The 21,598-nt window shown below is 30.6% G+C and overlaps 2 protein-coding genes across 3 annotated transcripts in view; one reads left to right on the plus strand and one right to left on the minus strand.

Moving 5' to 3' along the window:
- Positions 1–506: 506 nt before the first annotated feature.
- Positions 507–15,634, minus strand: LOC130901243 (lysophospholipid acyltransferase 5). The gene is made up of 7 exons (XM_057812456.1): positions 15,343–15,634; positions 14,656–14,886; positions 14,501–14,578; positions 14,244–14,440; positions 12,133–12,367; positions 8,421–8,713; positions 507–3,595 (listed from the first exon to the last, which is right to left on the minus strand). Exons 1-7 carry the CDS (start codon positions 15,431–15,433, stop codon positions 3,326–3,328), a joined length of 1,395 nt encoding a protein of 464 aa, XP_057668439.1. The 5' UTR covers positions 15,434–15,634; the 3' UTR covers positions 507–3,325.
- A 579-nt stretch (positions 15,635–16,213) lies between these two features.
- LOC130901242 (ATP-citrate synthase) overlaps positions 16,214–21,598 on the plus strand; it is a 52,249-nt gene continuing 46,864 nt past the window's right edge. The window contains exon 1 of one of the 2 annotated variants that reach the window (XM_057812451.1): positions 16,214–16,516. The gene's annotated coding sequence lies outside the window, so the exon portion shown is untranslated. The remainder of the gene's footprint in view (positions 16,517–21,598) is intronic. The other variant, XM_057812453.1, reaches the window with a different exon arrangement.

Here is a 21,598-nt window from a genome sequence, read left to right on the forward strand (position 1 = left end):
GTAGCCAGAATTTGTTTGTTAGCTAGTGCTTTCAGAGTTTGTTTGCACTCCCACACTAGTCTGGACGTGCACTCAATAGCTTTCAGGGCCTACAAGGCCGCTTGGTTATTTGAGAGGGTGTGAATGTGTTGTTTAGAGGTTTCTAGCCAAACACTTCTGAGCATATTTGTTTATCGCTAGCAACTTTACCTGGAAATTGGTGAATGAATTTCCTAGTGGTATGGAGTGCTTGAAATTTGATCCTCAGTTAGTCAGTTAGTTTGTCGCAGCTTTCTAGCTTTATCAGTTCTAGCATTTTTAGGTGACCTGTCAGATTTTGTGAGCTGTGACCACGAGTACATTTTTTTCCAGGAATCGAATCAATGGAGATTTCTAAGATTATATTTATGATAGTTTTGAACAAGCCTACCAATTTATTTATTCGGTCCGAATTTTTGTACCTCCGCTACTCCACGGTCTAATTTGACCAGATAAAGATTCTAAGGTACATGGAAAACACAGCAATACATTTTATCACTTTTCTTATTCGTACTGTTAAAATCATATAAAATTATCTTCCTACAAGCTTATACTTATTTAGTTTTTAAATATCTACACCCCATATTATTATGATTCTATAATACAAGAGGTTTCATGATGATACATCTTCTCAACAAATTAAAATCAACTGTTTTCGTAATGCAACAGGTGATTGTCATAACTATTCATCTTATAAAAATTAAGTAAATTTGGTAAAAGGAACATTATTGTTTTCGCTTAACAAAACCAATTACATGAATTGTAATTGACTAACAAGATCATGGAAATTGTGTATTAAGTCAAACGAATGCAACTTGAAACTAATACTGAATTCAATACTTAAACATATTTCAGCCAAATAATATTTCTAAAATTAATTTTATGATGAGATTAGAGAAAAATAATTTTCGGAAAATGTTTTACTGATATAATTCACCTTGTAGAAAGACTACTACACAACCTCAGAATAATAATTATAATGCACTCGTTCCAACAAAAAATTAAAGTTTTTTTCACTCTATTAGTAAATTTCTATTAATTTTCTGTTAGGAAGAACGAATATTACCAAGAATTAAGACAAATATTAATTACACATGCAAATTCTTTGTTAAATTGTTTTTTATAAAGACAAAAACATAACAGATGGTTGAAAATCTATCATAATGATCAACCTCATCAAATCACAACTTGGATAAAATTAAATGTTGCGTTCGTCAGAAGATTAAAGCCTATTAACCGAGGTTTTGTGTAAAAATCTCAAATTCATTAAATAAAGAAAACATAGAGATATATTTATCTTCAATGCGACACACTGTATATATCAATTGATTTTTTTTTACTTTTACTGTGTACAGAACAGATTATAATGACACAAGCACATTGTGAACTGTATTTTTTAATATATTTATTTATGTACCATAAAATCATTTCTCAAGAAGTGCTCTCCATCATTATTGCTAAAAACACATATTAATATGAAATACAATATTTCAAAATAAAATTGGACGGATTAACATAATCAGTCTTATTTATTGACTGGACGAATGATATACTGAAAATGGTAATCGCAATGTGCAATAATATAATGGAAGAACCAATTATCGATAGTCCAACAGAAACCTTTGAAAATAAATACGAATGAAACCAGATTTTATAAAGAGTGTAGAGAAACTATGTAACAGAAGAACAATTCTAGAGAAATTGTATTTCCTAGCAGCGAAGAAGACCTAAACAGAAAATAAATAATATTGTGAAAGAAGATAACATGAATAGAAAAGTAAAATAAAGATAGCAGAAAAAGTTAACATGAATAGAAAAAAGATTTTTAAAAAAGTTAATACTAACATGAAAACAAAATGATTTTGAATAAAGATAACACGAATAAAAAAACAAAAATATTTTGACAGAACATAATACGAATAGAAAAGCAAAAAAATTGTTAAAAAAGATAACACGAATAGAACAACAAGAAGATTTTTGAAAGAAGATAAAACGAAAAGAAAAGCAAGAAAAAAATTGATGCAGAAGACAACATGAATAGAACATCAAAAATATTGTGAAAGAAGATAACATGATTATAAAAGCAAACAGATTTTGAAAGAAGACAACTCGAACAGAAAAACCAAGATTTTGACAGAATATAACACTAATAGAAAAGCAAAAAAATTTTAAAGAAAATAACACAAATAGAACAACAAATAGATTTTGAATAATACAGAAGCAAAAAGATTTTGAAAGAACATGAAGACGATAAAGAAGGTAAACAGAAAATTTTACAAAACACTAAAAAAAATCACAAGAGATTTCCAGCCTCAAGCAGAAGTAGAAACAGTAGATCGATCAAAACAAATGTGAAGAAATACGTATAAAATGAGTGTTTTCTGAATAAACAAGATAATCCTGATATATTAACAAGCAATATTCAGACGACACCTCAGGAAACCATAGAGCATTGACATTTGGACGAAATGCAGAACGAGGATACACAAACGAACGTCGAAAGAGATAGAATTACTAAGGAGCCTATCAATTATAGAAGAAACACGTTAGATCTGAGATATAAAAACGCAGAAGTGAATCCCCGAACTAGGAGAATCATCTAATAGGTATATAAGAAACGAGATGAGGCAAACATATACAATTTTCAAAAGCTACTAAAAAATGGCCATTAAAGTTTTTGTGAATAATAAAATAAAAAAAAGGAAAATTTTTATGTGAATTACAAGATCGAATAAACACCACAGACCAACAATTCAATATATCGAAATATCACCAAAAATATCATCATAAATAACTTTCTTTACTCATTTCAAATAACCTCTAACAAGAGCAATATATGATGAACAATCTGGTAATACCAACAAACAAATATCAAGCTCTGTCCTAACATTGATAAAATAGAATCAACTTTTAATATAAATACTACTGGTCAGTACTTAACGGGAACAAGAAAGACAAATAAGCAAAAATTATCAATATTAGACGACATATGAATGAATGAATGAATGAAAATATATTTCCACATATTCACTTTATACTCGAAAACGATTCATGAAGAATTCTTCTTCTAGGCCTCGAGTAAAAAGATATTGCACATTTTAAGTACGTTTAAAAGAAAGTTACATTTCTGTGGCACATTTCATATTTATAAAAATACTCATTATAAATTTGATTTGTTGTAAACGAAATTATATTGGAGTTTTAAATGTTTGCTTTTTGGAGAGCACTACTTCACGGTAACATTTTCTATTTTTAAAGGAATACTATAATTTCTACAAAAACGATTCAAGTTCAAGATAAATACTGTTCATTTTTGTTTTTTTCGATATTTGTTAAGAGCAAACTTTATAAGAGGACTATATATTAAGGGCCACATTACGAAAACAATAATACCTACATAGTTGGTATTTGAATAAGTTTTGAAATATCTCTTAAAGTTTAAAAATGCAAAAGGTAACAAGCAGAATCCCATGAATACGAAGGTGTATATCCTCAGGATAATATAAAGTGGTATTTGTATTTGCGGCAATGCGAAGAACTTCTTCAGAGATTCATCGGAATTCACGATGGATTTAATCTGAAAAAAAAAATAATATAGAGCAATTGAAACGCCAAACGGTTTTGATAGTAATGATATTCAATTGTTCATAAATCTCTGTATTTCACAAGAGTCTATTTTAGAGTCGTTTCATTCATTACTCTGTCGATAATAAATAGATAACAGATCAAACAATAAGACGTGAATCTTATCAGTGAAAACAAACTAAGACAAACAAAAAATAAGACTTCATCAGTAACTGTTGTTATTTTCAGTGGGTTTGGGTTCTTTGTTGAGAAATGATGAAGTTCAAAGTTGATAAAATGTTCAGTTTATTGAACGAAGTTTCAAAAAGTACCTTTTGAATCGTTTGACAATACTTGTTTTGATTAACAAAACTCTTGCTAAACAATTGTCGGATTGTTGCTCAATACTTAGCAATTCTTGAGATAAAAAATTGTAACACGTTTGCCTGTTGCCATTTCATTTCGTTTTTTCGCTGTCGCGTGAACATATCAAAAAGTGCTTATCGCCTGCCAACTTAACTAAATTAAAATTAACATGAGCATGGATACCAACTTTGACTCTATATAAAATTTCGGTCGAATCAGCTGTCAATTTGATAAATTCTCAACAGTAACCTATAATACTAATACATATACACCAGCGCTTCCCAATCTTTTTTTGAAATTTATCGGGAGCATGCTTTTGAAGTCTTCAAAGAACCATTATTCACTGACTAGGCTAGATCAAAAGAATAAGCTGGAAAATCAGGCAATAGGAAGCTCTGTTCAATTTGGCCGCAGGTTTCATCACTTTGTGACATGGTCTATTGTCTTTATGAAACAAATGAAACGTTCATATTTATTTTTGCACTTTTTCGATCCAAAAACCAGTGACGGCGCCAAGCATCTACCAGAACACAAGGCCCTTCGGCTTTGATAAGGGTTCACATTTTAAGCCTCAACCAATTTGCATTTTGAGTACACTGTAGAACTTGGTCTTAGGTGACGCTGCATCATCCAGCGTACACACGCAGATTTTTTGGTACTTTACAAAGATTGCACACCATGGGCATTCCCGGATGATACAGAAATCAACTATTTATCACAGCAATATAATGAGCTTTTAAATAAGAGAAAACGCTTGCATCCAAAGGTTGTGGTCTTTGACTACAATGGGGCGGTAGTGTGAAAATATTGATATCATTTTCGCGAGCTTTGTCCACAGTAGCTAGGGAAATATGGCTTTCATGGTTGTCCATAATCAAGAGCGTAGGATTTTCTGTACTGGACAAAATAAACTTGATAAAGTGATCGAAAGCCCTAGAGTACCGTGAGGAGCTCCACTAATCATATGAAATCATGGCTGGAGGCAAGGTGGTAACCCAGAGCGTTAATAATACAGTTTTTAGTAGCATTTTGTCCCCTCTCTCCGTTTGTACATTTGTTCACCTGCTTAATTCCTTTTCCAGCAATTATTTTTTTTGGATTCTGAAAAGTCGTGGTTGATGTTTCATGCTGAACCATTCAAAACCTGCTTCTTTATTTTTGACCCAGGTCTCAGAAATCTTCATTTAATCGTATGCTAATTTTCTGCATTCTTTTATTATTAAGCAAAACCCCATTTCCGAACAAATTTCAAAAATATAAAACAAGCTCATTTTACGGATTTTTGTCAAAAATCTGTCTTCAATTATAGTTGGGATTGAGTCTAATTTTCGCATGGGGATTCTCTTTTTCTTTTGGGTGAATAGCGAGACGGTGTAACATAAGGGACCCCTGTCATCTTAGATTGAAAATTGAGCTATCATTCACGAGATGGCGGAAGATATTCTTCTGTTGGCTTTTAACTAAATTAGATGGTTTCACTGAGGAACCTGTTTCACTCTCCTCTACAGTTTTAAAAATAACGAAGATGTTTTCATAAATTTCTTAGCTTTTTGCCGTAGCTTTACTTTTAAACTGTAAATATAATATTAACATCTGTTAGATTTTTTCAAGATATTATAATTTCTGTCTGTCTTATTTGTACACTATCCATCCATCGTTACTATTTCCACATAGATATTGTAATATGTATGGATAATTGGAAATATGCAACACTATGTTTTAAGTATCATAAATACTAACTACGAACAACGAACAATAACTTATTAGAAGTGTCAGTGTAAAGTTTGACGTCAAAAAAGTAAATCAGAGTTACGCAATAAATTAAAAGAAAAAAGATGTCCACCGAAATTGTGAAAATCGAAAAATTGGAGTATCGAGCCATCAACAAGTACCTGTATTTAAAAGGGTTAAAAGGTAAGCAGATTTACGAAGATATGATTAACATCCTTGGTGATCAATGTCCTTCGTATGCGACCGTGAAAAATTCGACTGCAAACTTCAAAAGAGGTAAATTTTCCATTGAAAAGGATGACCGATCGGGAAGGCTAGTTTCTGTGTCAGTCCCCGAAAATATCGATGCAGTTCATGACATGATTTTATCAGACCGTAGAATTGGACTAAAACGAATAGAAGTGTAGAAGCATCGCGTTCGATCTGTGCTCGTTTTTAAAACGATGTAGACTTCTTAAACCGAATTGTTACTATGGATGAGGTTTAGGTCCATTTCTACGATCCAGAAACAAAGCAACAATCGATGGAATGGCGACACTCTGGTTCCCCAAGACCTAAGAAGTTTCGTGTCCAAAAATCTGCTAGAAAAGTTCTTGCTTCAGTTTTTTGGGTTTGCCATGGAGTAATCATGATTGATTTTTTAGATAAGGGTAGAACAATAACTGGAGATTACTATTCAACATTACTGACCACTCTACGGGAAAAAAATAAAGAGAAAATACGCGAAAAGTTATCCAAAGGTGTTTTTTTATGCAGGACAACGCCCCTGCATACAAATCTCATGTCGCCAAGCAAAAAATTCGTGATTTAGCGTTTGAATTACTAGAATACCCCCCTTATTCACCAGATTTGGCTCCGTGCGACTATCATCTCTTTCCTCAACTGAAAAAAAGTTTAAACGGTCGTAAATTTTCTTCCAACAAGGAAGTAATAAAATCTGTGGAGGTCTGGTTTGCAGAGCAAGAAGAAACATTTTTTTTTGAAAGATCTAGAGACGTTGCAGGTTCGCTGTAATGAATGTGGAGAATATGCTAAGTAATAAAATATTTGAAATTTTGTTCGGTTCTATAGTAGGCTAAGAATTTTTCAATATACCCTCGTATAATAACAAATCAAAAATACAAAAAGCAATATGTTCATATTATGTTAATATAAGTGAGGTATCGTCAAGGCCTAACGTAATGAGTTGTTTACTGAGTAGTCAAGGATATAAAAAAAAACTAACAAACTTCCAATACAGTAATTAGAAAACTAATTAAATAAGTAAAGTGAAATCTATAAATAATAACTACTGCTAAGCTCTGAAAAATCATTTAGAGATATAGATGTATAATGGTATAACACTGACAGAAAGTACTCTTAGACAGGCTTAAAATGCGTAATTCTGATTTAGCACCAAAAATGTTTTTTAAATTTTTTGGGTTCTCTTAATATCACTTCGCACAGGGCCACGCAGTGGCTAGCGCCACCACTGCCAATAACACTATGTAATATTCACTATAGATGTTTTTACATTTGTTTTCATTAAATATATTTGGGAAAACTAGCAGAAGAAATGAAAATGAACATAGGAGTGAAACGAGGCTACTCGATCTCTCCAACCCTGTTTAATGTGATTTTAGAGAAAGTAATGAGAAAAACAGAATTAAATAATAAAAACAAACCAAATACAAACAGTAGCATATGCAGACGATGTAAAATTATTGGTTAATACAACAACTTGGGGACATAAGCAGAAAAATTCAATCTATAAATAAACCAAGAAAAAACCAAATACATGAAGACGAAAGACAAATGGACCACCTAAAGACACAGAAATTCTTATTTCAAACTGTACTGTTACTTAAAATCAAGAATATTAGTGAAATGAACAAAATAAAAATATATAAAACATTAATAAGATCAGTGATTGCGTACGCTATGAATACAACTGTCAAGATTGAAGAAAAGTAATAAAAAGAAATAGAAGAATAACTGGTGAGGAGGATAATATAATGGATACCTCTATGGCCAAGAGGCAGATGTGGACCAAGAAATACCTGGACTAACTAATTTGAATAAGATACAAGAATCCAGGGAAACAAAGCCAGGACCAACAAAAAGAACAAGGGGAGTAATCCACTCCAATAATGGAGAAATGATGATGAAAGTCCAAAGATTAAATTCCTCAAAACTATGATATGGAATGTATTACAACATTGCCACAAAGTAACAATTAAATTTTATTTGACGAAGATACAAAGTTTTAGTTATGAAACTTGTTTGTCATAAAAATGCACATCCTTTTCACTTTTAATGCATGTTTGGCAAGCCCTGACCACAAAATTTTATGTGCAACCATTTTATTTTGAAAACCAATCTTCACAAGAAGTCAAACTTTAATTAATAAATAAGGATGGCTATTAAAAATTTACATTTTTACAGATCCTTAAGTATTTAATTAATACACTAGATACTTTATGGACACATAATATATAGCATATGACAAGACAGTTGATGCATAGCACTTGACAGATGATTCATAACACTTGACAGATGATTCATAACACTTGACAGATGATACATAACACATGTCAGATGATGACATCTACTTATACAACAAAAAACTTAAGAAGTTTATTTTTATTGGATTCATTGTGCTGACAATCGTATTAACTTCTATTATAATTAAGACTGGTAGTTAGGTTAGGTTAGGTGAGTTGAGTGAAAAATTATTATGGAACAAAATAATTCATACTCACATCTCTTTCCATTAGAATCACTATAAACTCGAAAAAGAAGCAAACGTAATATCCGTCATGAAAACCATGCCACAATGCTAAGAATAACAAGGAAACCAATTGACTAACTTGTCTATTTCCCAAAAATTTCAGTCTTTTGTAAATATATTGTGCGATCCAGTTATTTGTATTTACGTTGAACGATTTAATATAATCGTTAAATTCAGTTGTGTTTTCAAAAACGTATAACCGTATATTTTCTACTCCATTCCATTGTACATGTCCTTTTTCGTCTAAGCCGTTATGGGATATACCTTAAATGAAAATACATATTTCAGCCTAAAATTCCAATCAAATATATTTAAAAAAAAATAAAATTGAGGAAGAGATAAGTTGAAAATGCTCTTTCCCTTCAATAAAGTAAAATCTTATTTGTCGGACAGGATAACATACAATTGAAGTAAAACTGTTTTAATCATTTGTTACATAATAGAAATATATAAACTTAAAGATAATTTTATACTATTTCTGTCCTCTCGTTTTTTGGCTTTAGACAATCCGATTTCAATCATTTTTTTATATATTTTCTTCTTTATCTACACAAAAAACCAATAAATTAAAAAAAAATTTACAAAAACATCAAATCATCAAATCTAACGAGATTTTCGACAAGGATGTATCCTGTCTCCACTATTTTTTTAACCTCTATTGTGACAAAATCTTCAAACAAGCTTTATAAGAGAAAGAATTCGGGATCAAAATCAATGGTGAAGTAATTCGCCATTCGCTATGCTGACGATACCTTGTGCGATGATCTCCTGGGTCTCCAAAATCTCATAAATTCTTTTAATGCAATGGGACAGAAAATATTGATAAAAATAAATGTTGCTAAGATAAAATTCATGGTTTTCAGCCATCACCCATACCTCAACACCTCGCTACAGATAAATGGGCAAACCTTGAGTGGGTCTACAATTTTAAATACCTAGGATACTTCATCAGCGAGTAACTCGACCCGGATAAAGAAATTAGATGCAGGATTGAAGCTTCTACAACATTCCAGAAGATGATATTACTGTTTTGTAACGATAATCTAAACTTAAAATTGAGACAAAGAATGATTGAATGTTATATTTGCTCTGTGTTTTCGTAAGGAATTGAAGTCTGGACACTGAAAGCCGATGGCTATTAGGGCGAGTCACAAACATCAATAATTGTTTTAACGAGTAACACGGAAAAATGAGTTGCTAGACACCAAATTCTCACCAAAAGTGGGCTCTTAATTTTAATAGAAAGATCCTCCGCAACGCAGATTTTTTATTTTTTCTCAATTCATACCACATCATTAATTGATTGTACAGAAAAAAGTTTTGAAGAATTTTGTGGGAAGCTTAATGCTCCACGAAAAAGATAGTGTAGTTTTTTCCGTACACCTCCCATTTAAATGATATTGAAGATTAATTATTTTAAAACAAATGTCATTTTTGTTTATGACTTTAAAACAACAAATGACTATTATAAAATGCGCATATACAAATTTCAATGAGGGTTACTGTAAGGGTCCTATATAAATTGCGTCCTGAAGACCTTCCAAGAATGTGGTACAAAATACTTCTGTGAACTAATTATACTTTCCAGGATTATCGATATCTACGAGGATGTATTGATATCTAGTTAGCCTAGACCAGTTCCATGCATAAATTTTTTGGATAAGGGTAGAACAATAACTGGAGATTACTATTCGACATTTCTGACCATTCTATGGGAAAAAATTGAAGAGAAAAGACGCGGAAAGCTATCCAAAGGTGTTTTGTTTTTGCAGAACAACGCCCCTTCGCACAAATCTTATGTTACTATGCAAAAAATTCGTGATTTAGGGTTTGAATTACTAGAACACACCCCTTATTCACCAGATTTGGCTCCGTCCGACTATCCTCTCGTTCCTTAACCGAAAAAAAGTTGTGGAGGTCTGTTTTGCAGAGCAAAAAGAAACATTTTTTTAAAGGTCCAGAGACCTTTAAAGACAATAAAATATTTTGATATTGAAATTTTGATATGCTAATAATTTTTCAATATATCCTCGTAAATATTGCATTTTGGTTAACCATTTTTTTACCTAGAGCTCACCTAAAATACATATTAGCAACTTTTTAATTATAACACCCCCTCTCGTGTTAGGATAACTACCATGGATGGAAATAAATTAGAAGTAACTGGTTGAAATTTTATGACCTAACCTAACCTTAGACTGTAGATAAGAAAATGGTCAAACCAGACGCAACAGTACACTCTTTTCACCCTTTTAAAATATATAAACTGGTTTTTATAGAATTTTTAAAATATTCTATTTAGTTGAAGTACTACTTATAATAGATAAATCTTCATACTTGACACAATTGAAAATGTGATTAAACATAATCTCGTTGATAATGGAGAATTAATTGGTTTTTCAACATTTTGTATAATCATTTGATTTGTATTAAAACATTTACAAATCTTGTTTTCAAGATATTTCAAAAGAATATTATTAATGCGCTGTAATCACCAAAATGAAATAAAAAAAAATCAATATAATTTAATGATTTTCCTATATATTTATGAGAAATAAATGAAATTGGAACAAATGTAGATAAAAATTAAATTAAAAAATAAGTGTAATTTAATGATTTACCTGAATATTTATGAGAAGTAAATAAAATTGGATCTTAAGATTTATTATTCATGAATTGTGACTGTACTCTAATTAGATGAACATATTGTACTGTAACCCGCATTGAAATTTAATTACTGGACGCAACTCATATGCAACCTCGAGTTACTGTAAAGATCGTATATGAATTGCGTCCCATAGACCTTCCAAGAAGTGTGGTACTAAATAATTCTGTGAACTAATTAGTTAAGATAATTGTCAAAACAGATGAATTGAGATATTAACCTTCCACCATACCATACCACCAACCTTTGTTTTATCGAAAATAACTCTGTTCAGTTTAATTTACAGATGGATCAAAATTTTTGGGATTTCATTTACTTGCTTTTTGGTCAGTACTTAGTGATTAGAATAGTGGATTGCGAATTTGTTTTTATTTCACTTTTGTATTAACAAGTGAATTTTGACCCACCATATCAAAGTGAGAACAGATGGAGCTGATAACATCAGCTCAATTTGAAATAAATCATATCATTTTGCATAATAAGAAAACCATTTTCGATCTAAAAGCTATATTCACAAACAGATAGAAGGGGACCTATTGAATGGCCACAGAGATTCCCAGATCTCAATCCTGATAGAAGAAAAGTAACTATCGAATATTTAGGAAAAGTTATTAGATGTAACAGACCCCAGAAATTTAACTTATTTTAATATCTTATAGTAATTAAGTTCATTATGCTTTTAATTTTTAACGTGATAATGTAATAATGATAATAGATAATAGAGCTTAACCTATAAAAGATTTATTCATTCTATGGTCGCCAACCTTCAATGAGGAAGACAGCATGAGAAGAAGTTACATAAGTAGTGAGAAGTTAATTATTATATAAGTTAATTACGTCTAATGTAAGTGTTAAAATAAAATAGGTGTATAAAAGACAGTGTTTATAAATTCACCCCACTGATAAAAATATTATAAATAAATAAGAAAAACATTACAATATTGAAAATTGAGAATTTTTATTGAGGATTTAAATAGATATGTTTGTATTCATATGCATATTAAATTAGTTCACTTACCAAATAGAATACAGGCTCCTTCCGTCAAAAGCCAACAAGATATATACTTATACAAAGTATATCTTCCCCATAATCCCAGTAGAAACATTTTTTTGAAAAAACATGATTGACCGTATTCATCTGACAACAAATAATCATCAGATACAATCGAACCTAATAATTGGAAGATTCCCAAGTACAATGCACCAATACCAAATCGCTTAACAGCTGCTTGAATACTATCTGGTGGACCATGCTGAAAACAATTATCGTAATAATTATTATATGAAAAATATCATCCTTTGAGGTAAACATTATTGATTAAGCATTTTTTGATGAAGCTTTCAAATGAAAACACAAAGGTTATTTCATACGTAGTCATAAAGTTTTAATTAAAAAAGGCATACACTGGCAGGATAAATACTGAGACATCATTATAAACAATTAATAATAGCAACTATTCGACTCGAAAACGTGGAAAATAATATAGATTGGAAAATCAGTGACAAAAAAAAATATAATGGATGAAGAGAAAAACCAGCAGAAACAACAATCCATCCACTCACAAACACAACCCTAAGGGAATGTGAAGCTTCTGGACGAACTAATAGAAACTTACTGAAGAATAAATGAAATAATAATAAATATAATAAATAAAAGGAGTATATACAAAATCTTGAACAATAAAAAATAAGATAAGAATAATCACTGAAAATAATTAGTGAATCATCATAAATCATAGATGTTGAAAATGTGGCAAAAGAATATGGATTTGAATGGAAGAAACAATATTCAATTTGCCTACCAGCATTACAAAACTTTGGAAAAATATAATTGGTCAATTATTTCAAAGTTATAATAAGAAATAAGAGAATTAAGGAGAGGATTCCAAGAGGATATGAAGCTTCTGGAAAAATTAAAAATTACTGAAAAATTCAAATAAAATGGATATATGCAAAACCAAAGATCTTTGGGAACGATAATAATGAGAAGAAATGCATAATAACTAAAAATAAACTAGAGACAAATGATATTGGTACCAAATATAACACCATAAGGGAAAAACAGAGAAAACAAGAACTATGACAAAAATATATAGTAACATTCATAATCAAATACTCTTGTGAGCTGGACACTTGATGAGAAGAAAATCAGCAGACATAATTAAAAAAAGATAAGATCCAAAAACATTGGCAGACTGTAAAAAAGCTGAAGGAAAAAAATTGTCTATGATTTGGAAATACTAGGAATTATTGACTTCGAGAACATCCCAATTGAAGAAAAATTGAAAATATAACAAAAACAAGGACTGCTTATTTTAATGGGCTCAATCCAAAGCAATAGTGCCAAAGGATGGATGGTATATGAGCAGGTGTCGGGAAATTTGGCGAAATTCCAAGAACCTTGCAAGAGCAGGGACTATAACAAATCTTCCTCTTCACCTTGAAGGCACTGAGCTAATAGGCAACTACGGAACCCACTACACCCAAGCATCTATTATCGAAGCTCTGATAGGTTCAAACACCACAACATCAGTGGTGCGAATAAAAAAGGTGGAAGAAGGGTGCCAAGATAGGCTAGGATCCTAAGGTGGCCTCCTCCTTCGACCCACCTCCACCCAGTGCTTCCTATCGGGAGGTCCAGATAAAGCTTGTTAAGAAGCCAAGAACTCCTGATTCTACGCCCATTGAATAATGAGTTGGCTCCAAAAGCCTTAAAATAGGAGGAGCGAACGAATCCTCAGCTAGCCATAAATGAAGTGGGACAACTTGACACCGGAGCCAAAAGCTACTGATTGCCCTTTGGTAATTGCGAGTGGGGCACGACGGGCATATCAATTTAACAACCCTTTTCTGTCCACTATTCTATGAACTATTATAAAAGAATTAACTAAAAATTATCTAAAATTGCTTAAAATTTTTTTTTAATCCTGAGAATTGAACTTTATACCGCTTATGTACAACAAATCCCAAAAAGCGCAAAAATCTCAAATTAAAGAGTTTTTTCCTGAGCAATTTGAATTACGGGGTATATAAATGTTACATCACTTACGCAAAATCAGGTGGAACATAATTAAAACTGACAGGTATTTAATTGACTTTAGACATATACTATACATGTTAGATACTAACCTTGCTATTGTACTGGCCGTCAACAAATTCCAAGTATCTTTTCATTGAAAACTGGGGGCCAATGAGAAATGAAGACGGAAAAAAAGCGTGACCGAATATCTCAAGGATGCTGGGTTTTTGAACAAGTGCCAACTTTTTACTATCATTGGACAACGTTTCAACAGGTTGGTGCCCATCATACAAATCAAAAGCTACACCTGAAATAAAAATGATAACAATATTCTCATACGAAAAGCAACAACAACAAATAAGTTTACCTATTAATCTAAGGGTGAGGATACATTGTGGCATCGTCCAAGTTATATCATAATCTCCGGTACTTGTATAAAAGTAACCTAAAAAAATTAATATTGCTAGTGGTTCTTCGAATTTCAGGAACTTCATATCACATTAGTTGATAATAATTATTTACCTATAAGTAGATATCCCAAGTTAAATACAAACACAATAGCGACACTAAGTGCCGTCCCTTTGAGGATAATAAATGTGCAATATGTGAAAAATGTTGCAAATACATTGTGGAATATACTTTTCCCAAAATTACAATATCCTAAAGTAAATCCGGAGATGATAAAAAATATATGCTGCAAGTTGCGATCTTTATTGTAAATGTATTTCCTGTGTATAAACGCCAATGGATACCCTAAAAATTGATATTAATAAAGATATATTTGACATATAATAACAGAAAAACATTTTCAACTTTGTAAAAGTTTGGAACAGAAAAAAATTAGCTACAAATAGAAACCAAAGTTTTCACTTTAGCATTGCTCTTTTAAAATGAGAAGCTTGGTAGGTCATAATTATTATAGAGTTAAAATTTTCTTAAATGAAAATTTTGTTGATTAGCTTTTAAACATCTATGTAATCAATTTTAACAATAAGGATATATTTTAATATTAAAATATGTTTTTAAAATATATGAGAGATAAGGTTAATAATCTAGACTAAATAAACAAAGTAAAAATAAAACTTTGAGCACATAATAAAATATGTGAACAAAAACACTATGTTCCATTCACATGGTAAAGTACAAAGTATCGCATATCAAGTTGCCAATATAATTTCTAAAAGTTATGAAAATAATTACGTATCTTACCAGCTAAAATGGCCAACAACAATTTAAGTGCGGGTTCTGTTGTTCCTATTGATTTAGAAAGTCCTGAAATAATACTATCTGAATTTTCCATTTTTTGATATAATAAAGTCTTATAAACTTTTACTCATTTCATAACACAATTATTGTAATGTGAAACTTGAATCTTGAATACCCCCCTTTCTATAGGAGAAAGAATCGTTCGATGTTGCCGAATCTACTAAATAACATTCATTGCTAATGCCATAAAACTGCAATTTGTCTCTACGTATAAAATGATGATATACAACACGGATACGGATTTGAAATAATAATTTTCAGATAAAATCGACATAAAAAATTTTTATTATTCATGTAAATCAGAATTATATTAAACTATGAATAAAAAGCCGAGAATATAAATATTTGTGTTGTATCCAAATATTGTCTGACCAATACACCCAAATGTCTTATTTTTCTAAGAGTAATACATTAGTGTACTTATTTTTTACTTGTTGGGATATTTTAAAAAATTGACTATTCGTCTGTATTGAGTATTTTATTTTAAACCTATTTTTCATAATCGGCAACACTACAATTTTGTTATGTCAAACTCAGATGTTGAGTTCTTAGGCAACTAAAACTATGACTGTGTAATCAGGTATGCATAGTTATTTGGCTACTTAAAAAATAGTTCAAAATTATATGTTGCAAATGGTTTCAATTAAAATGAAAATATAGATATACAATAAATGAAGTAGAATTTATTTAAGGTGTAATTATTCCTATATAACATCTTATAAATGTTTTCTTTTATATCTGAATAGGCAATATATTATACGTTGAAATATCACTAGTATTTTAATATAAAAAAACTAGAAAAAAAATTAATATTCGTATGTACCATGATTTGAAAAAATTTTAATATGCAAATGGTTTTCATGTGAATTTTTTATTCTGTATAATCCTATGTATAAATATATTAGTAAATCATAATACTATCATTTGATCCTTCCATTTCATAACACACTATTACTGCAACGTCAAAAAGGTCAACATGATATGTCAAAACTCAAAAGTTTAAGATTTGTAGGGTTGGAAAATTAGTGCAATTAAACTTTTAGTTTTCATTTACTTGAAAAATAGTAAGTTATCAAAATTGAAATTCCAAATCATCTGCTGATTTCTATCAAAATCGGTGAGTAGTTATTTATATTGTAATGTCGGTTTAAATTGATACTGTGACGTTGTAAATGGTTTTTTTTAATTCTTTTGTATGAAAATTTTATTGATTCAACCTTAATTTAATACTTGTATTTTCGTTTTCTTTCAAAGAATTATCTTATGTAAGAGTTAATTGGATGCAATTAGTATAAATTCATATGTAAATACATATTAATTAAAACAAAATAATTTGGTAATTTTTTTAATCTGCTATGAATCAACTTATCGAATTCTAGTTGGTAATAACAGTTTGTTAGATCTACAAAAATATTTATGAAGTATTTGTAGTTGATATTAAATAATATTAAATAATAAATCAAAATATTCAACCCAATTTTAGTTATTAAAACTAAACGTTACAAACTTGAAGAAAAAGTTGAGTTGTACAGGACCATTCATTAATAATATGAATGGCCGTATTTCAAAAACTGTATGTAGTGTGTATCCTATATTTTTGGAAAATAATATTGATTTGACAAATATTCGACTTCCAAATTTTAAAACTTAAGATATAATTTTTTAAAGTATTACTTACCTATCTGGCTATGTTATAACTGGAAAACAATGTTGCTAATTTTATAATGCCAATCACGATGTATAAACATGTACCTATAATTTAATTTTGTGCAAATGTGTATCTGATTCATTTGTTAGCTTTGAGTTATTGTAATTTCAAATTTAGCAAATGCAAAATACATTATATGTGTAGTATTTTCTTATATACAACGACTATTCAAATAATAACCTTGAAAATTACGAGTTTAGACAGTAAACCAGAACAATATATCAATAATATGCACATATATACAGTACCATTAACCATGTACCCTATTGTACTGTAATTAACTTTTTAATTTTGGACATGAATAAGAGAAAAAAGTAATGGATACATGTGAAAGTTATATATTTCGAATATATAACCACTTGTTACCATCAGTCATGGAATTAATACTAAATGTATTAAATAAAATTATTGTAAAGAATTAATGCTGTTATTAGTGAAAATTACATAAAAATTTATTAGAAGAATCTTTATGTTGAAAGTGGATAAATAAGGTCTCAAACATTTTGGTTGTATCACTACTATGGTTGTTTATTTGTATATTCTCTGTTTTTCTTGTGCTCCATTTATATCTGCTATAATTAACACTTTCAATAGCGAAAACTTTTCATTCTTCACATCCTTTACTAAGTTTGCATCTGCTTTTTAATTAAAACTCTGATTTGCACTGATCGAAGTTTTGTTTTAAAACAGCAGTCAGCTGGCAAAACTTATTTATGCCTACATTTTTTGTAAATTAACAATGTACTTTGTAACAAGAAGTAATAATTCAATAAAGTTCAATATAGTATCATCATTGATCTTTGAAATAGCCCTAGAAGTACTATTCATGTGCGAAATACTCAACAATTCGTGTGATCTCAACTTTTATAATTAGGTATGTTTTCTCCTATACATATTTCATAGGCATTAATTCTGCATTGTATTTTCATGTATTTTGAACGAATAAATATAAGGGCTTCACTTCACCTGTGAAGTGAAAATTAACAAATTCGATAAATAAACAATAAACAGCGTCTATTACATAGAACAAAAAGTTAATGATCAGCTTTTTTCCAAATTTTTAAGTTTTATATCCAACACTTGTTTCATAAAGTTACAATTGCAATTTTGTAAAAAGATATTTTGTGCATGACTCTCATTGTTTTGCCTACAAAATACGTAGATCCACATATGCCTTACTAGCTAGCCTAGTATAGCTATGCTGTAGTTTCAGGCCTTTAAAGTCTCCTCCATTCTTTTCTATTCATTCCTTTCCATTTTATTCCATATCATTCAATGTTTCTTTTTTCTGTTGCTATCTTAACTTCCTCATTCCATATTTTTCTTACTCTTTCCTTTTTTTGCTGTTCCTGTTTTGTTCACTCTTCTAGCCATTTTGTCCTCTCCCATTTTTGTAACATGTCCTTCTATTTTCCTTAGATATCTCATCTCCAGGCTGTTTTTTGTCCTTGCATTGTGGTCCATGTTTCTGCTTCGAAAGTGAGTATAGGAGTAGCTTCATTTTTTAAAAAATTGTTTTTATTTCTTTCAGTATCTATTTGTTTGCTAGGAAGATATTTTCACTTTTGCTCCATTTAGGTATAATTCAAATTCTTGTTCATTATTGCCTATAATCATTGTTTTTGTTTTCTTCTCATTTATCTACATGTTGCTGGCAGTATATATTCTTAAGTTTTGTTCCTAGTTCTTTTGTCCTTAGCTATTAATACTAAATCATCTGCATAGGTTATTTTCGATACTTTCACCTCTATCGTATTACAATATCCCACCTTATAATGTGTTGCTTGTTTGTTTTGCTTCTTCTATTTTCTCATCAAAAAAATCGAGAACAGTGGACTTAGTATACATCCATGTCTTATTCCTCTCGTTGTCTTGAAGTTCGAACAGTGTTGTGGGTTAAGGACTTAAAATAAAACTGTCCAAGAAATGTTTAAAATGCCAACGTTTCGACCTTTTATTTGATCTTTATCAAAGTTAAAAATATATGGTACATAATAACGCAAAAGTTGATAAAGATAAACAAGTAAACAAAAAATTGTAAAATTAAATATAGTGTAACAATATAAATATCTATATAAACAAATAAGACCACTGTTGTTTAAAACAGAAAAACAATGAAAACGTTATTTAGAGAAACTAATACATACACATATGAGGTTTGGCTATAAAATAACGAGACTGCGCGCCTATAGGGCGCCATAGACGAGTGGAGTAAAATACGAGTAGTTCGTTGGGTATCTAGATATCTTGTCTATGCACGTCCCAAAATACGTTTCCGTCCCTATTGTAGTATTTGTGCAGTAGCGATTTGAAACGAACGTGTTTTTTTCTCGTGACGAAAAACAGGAGCATCGTATCAATCTCAAATTTCCCATTAAATTGAAAAAAAAGAATCCGACTGACGGCTATAAATCGTTGCAAGAGGCCTATGGGGACAATTCTCTATCTCATGCGCGTGTTTTTGAGTGGTGTAAGCGCTTTAGGGAGGGCCGAGAGAGCACTGAAGATGAACAGCGCCCAGGTCGGGCCGAAATAACCAAACACACTTAATCTAATACACTCAAACTAAAATGTCGAAAAATAAACGAAATCCTATGCACGTAACTATATCTGAATATAATACGATCAATATTTATGTAAATGCGATACATATAATATCAAAACGCAGCGTACAAATAAATTAAATGCATTGACTAAATACATACACAAAATGAATGAAATGAATGCATAAATGTATACACAAAAATTCATTCAAGTCGATTCAGCAGTTTACTTGCAGTAATAACTTCTGCAGCAACATCTGTCAGGATTATATACAGGGTGAGTCGGGAGGAGCGCACCAAACTCTAGGAGTGTATTATACACGTGAAAATAATGTAAAAAAACTCTTATGTTCTTATCCGATTTTCATTTGTTCTCAAGTTATGGAGTAATTAAAAATTTTCATCTAGCTTTCCACTTATATCTGAATTTTAGCAAAGTATGCCATGTTCGTGGCTCAAAGGCATTTGATAATTCTGACGTTTTGATGAACTGTAAGTGTACAGTGAACAGTAACTGAACGTTTAATTTCGAATTTATGTGATTGTTAGTGTTGCAAAATGCCAGATACTTATTCTAATTTAGAATATGCAAATATAGTGTTTGTTTATGGTTTCTGTAATGGAAATGCTACAGCTGCTACTGTTTTCCACACCAAAGATATCCTGATAAAAAATTAGACTTTTTAACAAATTGTGCGAGACTGGTAAGCTTCCCAGTGCTAACATATCATCTGAATGCGCCATTCCACAAGGTTTGGTAGAAGTAAAAAATATTCTGCATCTAGTAGATGCAAGATGCAACTACTAGCTCACGGAGAATTGCCACCCAATTGGGAATTCCACAAAAAAGGGTAATAAACACACTCTACGCACAAGGCTTATATCCTTATCACGTACAGAGAGTACAGCACCTACAACCAGAGGATTACGCTAACCTTATGGAGTTTTGTCGGTGAATAAATAATAATCATCGTGTTGTATAGAGATATATAAATGTATCAAATTAAGAGGAGAATATGTTGAGTAATAAAATATTTTGACATTGAAATTTTGTTTGGTTCTATAGTAGGCTAAGAATTTCTCATTATATCCTCGTATATATAACCTTTGCCAGCTATATTATGAGCGTTTTCTTATTGGAAACGTGGCGATGAAACACCAAAGTAGACTAATTTTAATATATTTTCCGAGCTTTCGAATACTTATGTATTCATCGTCTGGTCCTGAAATTATGGTCAAGTTCAATATAAGAAATATGTTTAAATGTATAACAATAATAAAATTTTACTTACAATAATTAACACTTCGACAACCTTACCAATTTTGTGAATCTAAACCATCCTCTAATTCACTTGAATACACACAAAAAAATTCATTCTAATCGAATAATCTAGATACTAGATAGTCCGGGTCTTAAGCTTGAACGAGAAATGTTAAACTGCTCTGATGAGACGTAATAACGTCGAAACTAGTCAGTATTTGTACCCTCTCCTTGCAATTGAAAGCCATTGGGGATGTTAATATACGACAAAAAGGTCGATTTACATTACGTTCTTCAGGGGGGATGTAATTCAATTTTCGTCGAGGCATTAGCCAGGAAAGTAGTTGTTTTCCCTTTCGAACAACGGCGGAATGTTTTTGATGTAGGTCTTTTCTGTTTCAAAATTAGTTTTTTTATTAATTTTTAAAAGATAGATAAAAATTGACGTTTCGACTAATTAGTAACAGTAGTAACAGAACGTCGGAGTCGGCGTCGAACTTGACACACACATAGTCAGTTTCAATGCAAATTATTAATAAAAGCACACCAAAAAATCTCGATTTTTCACTAATTTAAATAGATATTTGAATGTGGTTATGACAATATCTAATTATTTAAAAAATGCTTAAAAAATATAGTTTATACTCGTTACTAGTTATACTCTCGTATAATGGCTTAGCTGCTATA

The sequence above is a fragment of the Diorhabda carinulata genome, chromosome X, assembly GCF_026250575.1.
Source record: "Diorhabda carinulata isolate Delta chromosome X, icDioCari1.1, whole genome shotgun sequence".
NCBI classification, from domain to species: domain Eukaryota; kingdom Metazoa; phylum Arthropoda; class Insecta; order Coleoptera; family Chrysomelidae; genus Diorhabda; species Diorhabda carinulata.